We start from the raw sequence: 12,500 nt of genomic DNA on the forward strand, positions 1-12,500 counted from the left end.
GACAAGGAGAAAAACACGGAGAAAAAAAATTGAATAGTGTTCAGTCAACGGTCAATATATATATATATATATATATATATATATATATATATGTGTGTGTGTGTGTGTGTGTATGTATGCATGTATGTATGTATATGCACACACATTCAGACATGTGTGCACATATACTGACGCGTACATTATGGCAGTATATACTTGTCAAATATTAGCTTCGAGGAGCGCAATAAATTACAAAAGCTGACGTTATATCCTGAAGTGCTCAGACTTCTGTCGTACATTGCATACTACTACTACTACTACTACTACTACTGCTGCTGCTACTATTACTACTACTAATAATAATACCAATATAGCATTTGCATATTCATTTTTATACGTGTTCATACCTACACTTAGACATTGACACCGTCACACCTACTGCAAGTATAAAGGTTTTATAAACAAACTGTACGTGATCTGATCAATAAGTATCCGGACTGTTGCCATAGTAACGAAGCGAAAGTATGCAGAGTAAAGTCGCTTGGCACAGATTAACCTTAACCTCCGCTGTACATGCGCACTAAGTTTTAACATTCTAGCTCTCTTTTGCTGTTTGCAGCAATGCTTGCAAGGAAGGTGTGTAGCGTGTGATCGTTGCACTGACCATGACAGAGAAAGCTGAGCATAAAATCTGTATCAAATTTTGTCAAAATCTTGGTGATACCTACACAGAGGTTTACGCAAAGCTTTCAGAAAGTGTTCATCATTCTCGACAACAATCAAGGAGATCTTGTGCAATTGAAACCCGAGTGTCTTTTTGGTCAGCTGAAAGCAGTTTGGGCACAAACTTAGCAGATACGCATTTCCTACCCAAATCTCAAGTGATAATGGACTGAACTGAACCGTAACTAATCTGAATGTCCTCTGATAAGTCACGGATGATGATTCGATGATTTCCCCGCATATCGACATTTCTTCGGCCAACTTGAAAACGTCAGCCACACTCGTACGCTTGTGTGCAGCTCATACACTCCTCTCCATACACTTTCTGCAACTTTGTGTGGGCCTCTGAGCAGGTATCCCTATGACAACTTTTTCTGTCACGGTCAATGCGATGATTACCAGCTACACATCATCCAGGGTGCAGGCTGCACTGATAACCAGCTAGCGGAAGATCTGCCTGGGGTTAAACTACTAATAACATGGAACAGCCACTTTGATGTGGCGATTAACTCTACTGGACGCTAGCTCCAAAAGATTTTTTTATTCTATCTCTGTTTATTTCCTCGTGTTCCTTTCTGTTAAAGAGCGTAGACTCGAATAGTAAAAGATTTTGTCATCATCACAAAGCACAAGTTTAACTTACTTTTTATTATCTCCGTCGTTTGTTTCCTGTGATTCTGTATTTTTCACCACAAGATCATGGATTTTAGTCTCTAAAACCGAATTTCTGTCACAGAAAATTAGAAATGGTTAGAACACATAGCTCTTAGATAAATATTACTAGAAATAGCTATTTTAATCTTTCAAAGAATTCTAATATTACAACAATGCCTATTTCCATGAGGCCAACTTTTCTTTCTACAATTTCGGGGTCAATGAAATCAAGTTCCCTCCCTTGAAATTGTTGGCCTTGATCCAAAATTTGATATCAATATTACAACAATCCCCTAGATGTTTAAGATTGAAATTTTTAATTAAATATATGAAATAATTATTTGATCCTTTCTACTAAAGTCAGCAACATTTCAACTAGGGGCGGTAAAGATTCTGAAGATTTGCCGCTTCATTGACCATGAAAAAATCTTTTCTTCAGGCCCTGCCCCAGCATGGCCGCTTAAGCAAGTAAAAGAAAAATTATGAAAGATATTTATGTAAGTTGGCGTACCTTTCTTCTGGTAGTTCAGATCCATTCTTAGAGTTCTGGATTTCATTGATGAGATTCTTTAACTCAACAGGAATTTTTATCGCTTTGAATATTTCTTCGCGTTTGATTTTGTTCATTGCAAGGAGACTAAGGATTAATTTTACTTCCTAAAAGTGAAGAGATATGTATGTATGTATGTAGATATATAGATAGATAAGGGTAGATATAAATATATGCACATACAAACATACATACATGCATACATCTACATTCATTTCGTAATCACCCGAAGAGACTCATCTACACCGACGGATACTCCTAAACCAATTGTTAAATATCCAACGCATATATGTGTGTGTGTGTGTACATATATATGTATACATATACGTGTGTATATATATCTATATTCACACTTATATGTATTTGTATACATATATGTCTATATGTGTCTATATATATATATATATAAATACATATATATAAGCACATATGCATATATAAATATACATATACATGTGTGATTGTGTGTGTGTGTTTGTGTGTGTGTGTGTGTGTGTGTGTGTGTTTTTTTGTGTGTGTGTGTGTGTGTGTGTGTGTATGGATATAATAGGCAGTGAGAGAGAGAGAGAGAGAGATAGAAGAGTGTGTCTGTATTTTTACTGTTCATTGGTTTCATGAAACGCTGGAATCATCTCTACAACCATCCTATCAAACATGGACATTCCAGTTAGTGAGAACATTCACAATGTCTAATTCACATGATGACAGATATTGAGATATATGAACAGACACACGCGCACACACACAAATACCCACACAAGCACAATATATACATATATATACATCTATATATATTTTTATGTATATATATATCCTATTATGAAAAAAGATATTACGTTCATCTGTAAGTCTGTTTGTATCTTAATATCAGACTGCTGACTGAGTTCTTCTATATTCTGTTTCAATTGAACATTCATCTGATTTCTGTAAGATAAATATTTATGTATATTACATATTCACTAAAGATTCATACATATATAGACACATTATGCATTTAGCTATATATATATATATATATAGTTATCGCCAAGCCAACATGGCAGTCCCAAAATTAGGACGAAAGCTGCCGTGAATTAGCTCCAAGAAGCCATCGCCTCTAGCTAGCTATGTGACACACGAAACCTGTGTCCTTTATAACCTTCGAACAGGGGAGGTCAGCAGTGTCCCCCTGCTGGTTTGGCATCTGCAGACTAGACTAGTTTCAGGGTGTTGCCCCTTGTCAATGCAGAGTAGCCAAGCCTTAGCCAGGCGGCGCTGCTGACTATCTGCTCGAAGGTTATTTATCTAATTTCAGTGGAATCTATCCACTGGTTTTCAGAAATAGAGTTATTAATATTTCTAAGTCTCTCTAAAGGAGACTACGGCAGCGGTACTGGAAATTAATAGTTATCGCCAAGCCAACATGGCAGTCCCAAAATTAGGACGAAAGCTGCCGTGAATTAGCTCCAAGAAGCCATCGCCTCTAGCTAGCTATGTGACACACGAAACCTGTGTCCTTTATAACCTTCGAACAGGGGAGGTCAGCAGTGTCCCCCTGCTGGTTTGGCATCTGCAGACTAGACTAGTTTCAGGGTGTTGCCCCTTGTCAATGCAGAGTAGCCAAGCCTTAGCCAGGCGGCGCTGCTACTATCTGCTCGAAGGTTATTTATCTAATTTCAGTGGAATCTATCCACTGGTTTTCAGAAATAGAGTTATTAATATTTCTAAGTCTCTCTAAAGGAGACTACGGCAGCGGTACTGGAAATTAATAGTTATCGCCAAGCCAACATGGCAGTCCCAAAATTAGGACGAAAGCTGCCGTGAATTAGCTCCAAGAAGCCATCGCCTCTAGCTAGCTATGTGACACACGAAACCTGTGTCCTTTATAACCTTCGAACAGGGGAGGTCAGCAGTGTCCCCCTGCTGGTTTGGCATCTGCAGACTAGACTAGTTTCAGGGTGTTGCCCCTTGTCAATGCAGAGTAGCCAAGCCTTAGCCAGGCGGCGCTGCTGACTATCTGCTCGAAGGTTATTTATCTAATTTCAGTGGAATCTATCCACTGGTTTTCAGAAATAGAGTTATTAATATTTCTAAGTCTCTCTAAAGGAGACTACGGCAGCGGTACTGGAAATTAATAGTTATCGCCAAGCCAACATGGCAGTCCCAAAATTAGGACGAAAGCTGCCGTGAATTAGCTCCAAGAAGCCATCGCCTCTAGCTAGCTATGTGACACACGAAACCTGTGTCCTTTATAACCTTCGAACAGGGGAGGTCAGCAGTGTCCCCCTGAAAACCAGTGGATAGATTCCACTGAAATTAGATAAATAACCTTCGAGCAGATAGTCAGCAGCGCCGCCTGGCTAAGGCTTGGCTACTCTGCATTGACAAGGGGCAACACCCTGAAACTAGTCTAGTCTGCAGATGCCAAACCAGCAGGGGGACACTGCTGACCTCCCCTGTTCGAAGGTTATAAAGGACACAGGTTTCGTGTGTCACATAGCTAGCTAGAGGCGATGGCTTCTTGGAGCTAATTCACGGCAGCTTTCGTCCTAATTTTGGGACTGCCATGTTGGCTTGGCGATAACTATTAATTTTCAGTACCGCTGCCGTAGTCTCCTTTAGAGAGACTTAGAAATATTAATAACTCTATATATATATATATATATATATATATATATACGTACACGAACATATACATATGCGTCAGACAGACAGACTGCCATATGTTTTCGTCTACCAAATTCACTCAGATTAGTTGACCCAGGACTGTAGAGGATGACACTTGCTCAATACTCCAATATGCCACAAGATGGGACTGAACCCGAAACTATACGATTGCAAAGAAAGCTTCTTATGCACACATTCATGACAGCACTAATGTGAAAAATCTATATACAGGGTGTCCACAAAGTCTGGGTACATGGGGATTAACACTTACTATAAGAAATTATTATTTCTTATATTTAATTGTTTATGTCATGATTTTATTTACTCTGTTTACCCACATGGGGATTAACACATACTTTAAGAAATTATTATTTCTTATATTTAATTATTTATGTTATGATTTCATTTACTCTATGTACCCAGACTTTGTGGACATCCTATACAATTGGAATTACAAAAAAAAACCAATAATAATAAGAAGAAGAAAAGAAAAAGGAAAACATCGAAATCTTACATGAAACGTTCTCGTTCTAAAATATGTTTGTTCATCAGAACGACTTTCTTAATAATTGCTGCTGTTTTATTCGGGGCTTTGCTTAAAACATCTCGAATTTCCTTTTCATGTTTTTCAGTTAATGTTGTTTCTCTCTGAATCTTCCTCACTTCAAGTTTCTTCGTGAGTTCCTATGGGTAAATAAGTTACTTACAAGCGGAGGTATCAATTGTTAATGTGCGTTGCTGCGTGAAATGGAACAAATGAGCTTTTTCATACATAGGGGTTTCAGACCCCGTGCTCTTTAAATGCCAGTTTAGAAACATGGATACATACAAACATACATACATATATACACATATTTGTAAATGTATATACATAGGTGCAAATATGTACATACGGATATGCATATATATATGTAAATATACATGTATATATGCATATATTCCTATATGTATGTGTGTGCGTATTTATCTATCTATCTATCTATCTATCTATCTATCTATATATATATATATATATATATATATATATATATATATATATATATATATATATATATATATATATATATTTAAAAGAAAAAACAGAAAATGAAGATTGGGAAGTTAATAATTGTTTGACTGAAACAAGTAAAAGTCTATTGATTGAAACAAATTCACAAACATTTGTTTAATACTTCCTAGTTTAAAATGTCAACATTAATTGATCCTTAAAATATTTCTTAAATAATGAAATATGTCAGATGTTTATCCTCATTCCTAGAGATAAAGTAATCTGAAATATTTATAATTGGTATCATGTTTAATATTTACGTTTCTATTACATTCTACTGGTTCCCCCAAATTGGCAGAATTAGTGACGACATATCCAAGGAGATCGACAGAAGCTGAGCACATGACTCGAGCAGACATAAAAGAATCTATCTATCTATCTATCTATCTATCCATCCAACTATATATATATATATATATATATATATATATATATATATATATATATATATTTATATATATATATATATATATATACGTATCTATCCACCTATTTTTCTGTCCTTCTATATGTGTGTGTTTGTGTGTGTATATGTATGTAGATATATATGTATGTACTTATACATATGCATGTATGTATGTATGTATGTATATATGCATGTATGCATATATATGTGTGTGTGTGCGTGTGTGTGTGCGTACGTGCGTGTGTGTGTATGAATATATATATATATATATATATATATATATATATATATATATATATATATATATATATATGCACACGCACACACTGGGTTGTCAAAGAAATTTGCTCTTACCATTTTGTTTCCATTTAATTTAATCCTTTCCGGTCTTTTGAATTAGAACAAAAAATATTTTTACGGTAGGTTTTTTTTTGTTTGCTTGTTTGTAGTTTTATATTTCCTCTACAGACTTTTGTTTATCCTTTTTTTTTTTGCTTGTTTCTTTTGTAGTTTAAATAACTTTTACCTCTTTTCAGACATATGACGACGAAGCAGGAAAAGAGAAATAAGCAAATTTAACTGACAGCACAAATATGTGAATATGTGTACGTGCGTGTGTGAGAATGAGTGTGTGAGCATGTGTGTGGGGGGGGGTCTGCGGATGTTTCTCACTGTCTGTCTATGTGTGTACTTTTAAATATATCTTTCACTATGTCTTTATGTAATAAATACAGTGTTTATTACTGTTAATTGCTGTGTGTTAAAATAATATAACGTTGATATACAAGGTGAGCCAAATGTCTCGTAAAGGTTATACCGACCAAGTTCACCCACAATTCATTTGTCGACCAGAAGTCAATAGTAAACGACAGTTTTCACGCGCTTTAAATTTGATATAGAATATAAAATACCTCGTCAAATTTCTTTTTCTTTTCTTCAGATTCTTGTTGCAGTTTTTGTTGTTTCTGAAATAGACATTAAGTAATTAAAAACATTAACAGATGAAACTAATAATCATTTATAAATTCATAGATTAGAAACCACTGGTCCAAACAGCTACATAAAGATTCTTTAGTTTTGTCTCGGAGTTTCACAGATTTGAAAGTTAAAATTCGAATATCAAAATGTAAGTTATCTGAATCAACTTCTGAATTTTATTCGTAGTTAAAATCTGAAACAGAAACTACCACAAGAGCAACTTCATAAGGCAGAAATCTCTGGAAACAGTTAATCTGTACGCCGGAATTTTCCCTCTCCCTCTTCTCTAATATTTTATGACAAAAAGAAAAAAAGCAACAAAAGAAAATAATACATTCGATGAATGTCGTCTAAATTGTGAATATTCTCCAACTATAAGAAATGTTTGACCTCTTTTAATACTTAATTTATTTTGATTTATTTGGCTCGGGTTGTGTCATGCTGATGAATTCAAATAAGGATGAAATAGCGATATATATATATATATATATATATATATATATATATATAAATTTTGTAGTAAGTAAAAGACATGTATATTTTATACATTTTATTCCTCTTCCTGTCAAGTGTCCCAGATGAACCAACTTCACGGCAGGAGGTGCAGATGAGAGCTGCTGCATCAAACTCTCTCATGCACCAAATTTCAATTCCTGAAGTAAAATTCGTGAAGTAAAATTGTGTAGCAACACCAAAGGGCGGTACCCCAGCATGACCACAGCTCATGAGCTGAAACTAGATAAAATGAAAAAATGAAAATGATTTCCCGATTTCAAATTCAAACTTATTATCCTGCCAAATATTAACTAGAAACGATTATCTCCCTTACATTAACTAACCATCAGGTACAACACTTGTTTAAAATATAAATTAATGGCGTCTTAATGTCCTTCGATCCAGTTTCATTTACCGATTGGCACATCGTTCGCTATACTTATGTTGATAAAGGGAAACAGTTTGGGAAAGCATGAATGGAAAGAGTGTAATAACTTTCATCTATCAGTCAGGGGAGGTAAGTCAGTAATCAAGAAACGAAACCAACGAGCCTAGCTAACGATTGGGCACGAGAGACAGGACATTCCTCCTGTTTTGGAAACGCTACATTCTGGCTCTTGAGGCAAATGCATACACACACACACACACTCACACACACACATACCTGGGATACAATCTTCACTTGCTCAAGGTGCTTGACAGTGGGACTGAACTTGGAACCATGTTGTTGGGAAGCAAACTTCTTATCACACAATCACGCCTGTGTCTTACATAGTAAATTTTCCTAATGTGTATACTTCATTACACATTTTACCCAACTAAATTTGTGCAAGAATGAATATAATGAAGAGAAAATAAACATATAATGTTCATAATAATATTTACCTTGGTATGTTCCTCAATTATCTTTTGAGATTCAGCATCACCGTTGACCCGCATGTCTTCCATCAACATAGTATTCATACCATCAATCGCTCGGGCCTTTTCCTCAAGCAAGCACATCTGACAAGTAATGAACAAAGACGATATTCACGCATATTAACCTATATCTTATCGTTTATCTATTAGTTGTTTCATTAAACAGACTGCGGCCATGCTGAAGCACCACCTTGAAGAAGTTTTAGTCAAATGTATCGACCCCAGTATTTACTTATTATAAGCCTGGTACTTGTTCTATCAGTCCCTTTTGCCGAAGGTTACTATTGGTGTCATGCTAAGAAATGTAGAAAAATAACCTAGCGTCTAGACAATTTTCAAGCCGATCACATTGATCCATTTTTCAAAACAGTCTCGCTTCGTTCACGGGATTTCTCGTAAATTCACATAAATAAAACAATGAATCAATAAATCAAGGGACGTTACTCTTGTGTGGCCTCATTTGGATGTTTGTTTCCCTTGGATTTGTCATTTGGGTAAATTTTTTTCTGATTAATTTGTTTGCTATATTTTGCATAAACTCACCAACGCATGTCCCACTACTGTTTGACAACCGGGGCTAGTTTTTCTACAGTCCTGTGACTTAGCCATTCTGCAAAAGAGACTGACACAATAAAGTATCATGCTTTTAAAAATATGTACTAGTATCTACTCGTTTGAATAAAATTGTCCCAGGCGGTGCCCCAGTCAAAAAACTGAAACGAGTAATTGTATGTATACATGTGTGTATGTATGCTAACCTGTTTCGCCTTCTCCAAATTTAGCCTCGCAATAGTTTCTCCAAGTTTTTCCTCTTGTTCTTGTTTTGCTTTTTCTCTCTGCTTCAGGAGACTCTTGTTGATCTAAGGTGCAATTATATTAATAATCAAGATACATTGTAATTATTATATCAATATTAATATTACTATTATAATAAAATGCATACATATACATATTAGCAGAAATATAAATACATACATACATATATATATATATATATATATATATATATATATATATATATAATATATCTAAATGGCAATTGTCATTTCTGACTTCATCCAACCATTGATGAATTTTGTTTTTTCTTCAACAGGGTGCCCCAAAATCCCTGTACTCACGAAGCAGGTTTGGTGACATTACCAGTTTCGTCACTAACAATCCGATAAGTAACAGGCTGTTCTGATAGCAGGCTGTACTGATAGTTACATGTTACTGATAGCATTCAAGAGCGAACAGATAGATAGAGAGAGAGAGAGAAGGGAGAAAGAAAGAAAGGAAGGAAGAAAGAAAGAAACAAGAGAGTGACAAAGACAGATTCAAAACTGAGCTAGAATTCTTTTAACAATAATTAACAGGTACAAATTTACAAACTATACCTCTTCAATTTCGGAAGATAAGTTGATCTCATCGATCTCAGGTGTATACAAGTCTCTATCCGTGGTTGTTGAGCGTTCATTCATGCCATCATTTGCGTCGCCACACTCAGTATTTGTGTCACCTGACTGTTGTTCGACAGTTTGAAAAAGAAAAATCATAAAATTAACTACATATTTACATAGCTTAGTTAGGGTGTGTATAACTTTTGTTTTAATGGGGTTTTTTTGTGGTTTAAGACGTACCTAAACAAAGAATATGAACATCTGCAATAATTTAATTTGAAACCGAAACAAAAGATGTAAATCAATGCAGAAATGTGGTCACCTGAAAACATGAAGCCGACCAAAACGAAGGATCTAAGATCTAACTTAACCAAAAGACTGAACTGAAGTAGGGTGGGTTAAAAAACAACTCGGCGATTGGGGTTGAAAATAGAAATAAAACGTATGTGAAGATAGTAGTTCGGGAACATCTGAAAATGTAAATATACACTCAACATCGAAAGATGAAAGTTAAAAAGTGAGAAAGAAAGGAAGACAAAATAACAAATAGAGGGAGAGAGATTGAGAGAGAGGGGGAGACGAGTGAGATAGACAAACTAAAGCAAAAAATGAGGGGAACGAAAGGTCAAGGAAAACAATGCATTGTTAAGGATCTCTTTTGAATTTAACAGTAAAGCAAAGCTTAAGATAAAAGTATAAAAGTTACTTTTGCTTCCAATGCTTGCTGTTTCTCTAGGTTCTCGATTTTCTGTTTCCTTTTCATTGCGAGTTTCTCCTCAAGAAGACTTTGTTGACGTAGTTTATTCAGAGTTAAGCTGGTGGATAAAAGTTTAAAAGTTCAATTAGTTCATTAAAACTGGTTTCAAATGGATAAACAGAGCTAGGTTACACAGTAGCATAGCTTGAGTATGTGCTCAGCTGAGGTTATTTATTTACTTATTTATTTATGTGCCCTTTTAAAGCCTAGCCAGGCTCATGGGCCCGGTTTCCCGGTTTCTATGTGCTACCCCCAAGAGAAAGCGGAATTTGTTTTTGTTACCTCGAATGACAAGAACTGCTAACTCGAGGGATCAAAGAACTTGCAGAAATGTGCAATCGATGGCTTCTACTTCGAATGCTAGGCTGCTTTTGTTGTAACTTGACGAATAAAGCAAATAATTTACCAAAATATTGCAAAACTTTTGACTTAACTGAATATAGATAGATAGATAGATAGATAGATAGATAGATAGATAGATAGATAGATAGATAGATAGATAGATAGATAGATAGATAATGATGCTGTCGCAGAGTATATCTAGAAGAAAAATTTACAAGATGATCATGGACGGAACATTTTTAGCAGCATGTCCGCTAGAACCTGACTGAGCTGAGACAAAACAAAACCAACATGCAATACCTTTTCTCGAATCGCATTTTCTGCATTTCATGTTCATCCAGTATCCTTTTGCGATTTTCATCTGACATACTGTCTTGGATTTTCAACAACTCTCTGTGAAAGACCAACAAAATAAAAGCAGAAATCTGATTAAAATAATTGATAAAATAGTAATTTCCGTTCAGGCATAAAAAACAAAGTATGTAACTTTGTAATGTTAGAGTTACACATAAGACATGTCATAATGAAGAGAATATGTGATGATACTTACACCTTTCCCAAAGTTATCTGCAATGTAACTGTTAATAAGATAAATAAATGAAAAAAAAAAAACGCTTTTCAAACCGCTGATACGTGTGTGTATGCGTGCGTGCACGTGTGTGTGTGCGAGTATCCGCGTGTATATGTGTGCGCCTGCGTTTGTGTGTGTGTGCGCGAGGAATTAAACTTGTGTCATAAAAACTGTCAGAAACTACGTCCTACCGTCTCTGACAGCGATTTACACGGCAAGCTGTTCAACGTTTTTATGGAGTAGCGACGTAATATATAACAACGCAATGAATGTACATACTCAACGACCTCTGCTCTGTTTTCATTCATCCTCTCTAGGCTTTCTTTCTCTTCTTCATTCTGTTCTAAAGATTCTTTTTGCTTCTGAGACAGTTTTTCCTGCGATGGAAAAAATACAAACAGGAAAATTGTGGAAATTTCACTTTAGATCTAAAGGCATGGCATCAATGTATGAAGCTCTGGGTCAAGTGTGGTTCACTCTGTACACATAGAGCTCCGAGTTCGATCCTAGTGCTAATCATTGGGCATTTAAGGAGCAATAACTCGTGAGGAAATTTTGGTTGACGGAAATGCATTGACGCCGTCACACATATATACATACATATTATATAAATATACACATATATACATACACACACAGATACACATACATTGTATTATATTTTATAATATAAAATATAGTATACTGTTGACAGTTTTTTAATTAGATTTTATTTTCTTAACTATTCTGCTCATAATATTTTGATTATTGAAGGCGGCGTGCTGGCAGAAACGTTAGCACGCCGGGCGAAATGCTTAGCAGTATTTCATCTGCTTTACGTTCTCAGTTCAAATTACGCCGAGGTCGACTTTGCTTTTCATCCTTTTGTGGTTGATAAATTAAGTACCAGTTGTGTACTGGGGTTGATGTAATCGACTGGCCCCCTCCCGAAAAATCTCCGGCTTTGTGCCTAGAGTAGAAAAGAATATTTTGATCATTGAGATGAAAAAACTTGTTTGCAACTACTTGGTTCCGAATTCAGTCTTACTGCGCGGCACCTTGGGCAAGTATCTTC

At 35.6% G+C, this 12,500-nt stretch overlaps 1 protein-coding gene across 1 annotated transcript in view; it reads right to left on the reverse strand.

Moving 5' to 3' along the window:
- Positions 1-12,500, reverse strand: part of LOC106873806 (uncharacterized) — a 15,226-nt gene that overhangs the window by 1,363 nt on the left and 1,363 nt on the right. Inside the window, exons 3-13 of the mRNA XM_089339581.1 lie at positions 11,726-11,823; positions 11,176-11,268; positions 10,483-10,591; positions 9,774-9,899; positions 9,156-9,257; positions 8,365-8,481; positions 6,918-6,971; positions 5,067-5,236; positions 2,743-2,830; positions 1,868-2,013; positions 1,346-1,429 (exon numbers count right to left, since the gene is read on the reverse strand). Coding sequence (XP_089195707.1) covers positions 1,346-1,429; positions 1,868-2,013; positions 2,743-2,830; positions 5,067-5,236; positions 6,918-6,971; positions 8,365-8,481; positions 9,156-9,257; positions 9,774-9,899; positions 10,483-10,591; positions 11,176-11,268; positions 11,726-11,823 — 1,187 coding nt within the window. The remainder of the gene's footprint in view (positions 1-1,345; positions 1,430-1,867; positions 2,014-2,742; positions 2,831-5,066; positions 5,237-6,917; positions 6,972-8,364; positions 8,482-9,155; positions 9,258-9,773; positions 9,900-10,482; positions 10,592-11,175; positions 11,269-11,725; positions 11,824-12,500) is intronic.

Source organism: Octopus bimaculoides, chromosome 22 (assembly GCF_046866305.1).
Source record: "Octopus bimaculoides isolate indiv1 chromosome 22, ASM4686630v1, whole genome shotgun sequence".
Lineage (NCBI taxonomy): Eukaryota > Metazoa > Mollusca > Cephalopoda > Octopoda > Octopodidae > Octopus > Octopus bimaculoides.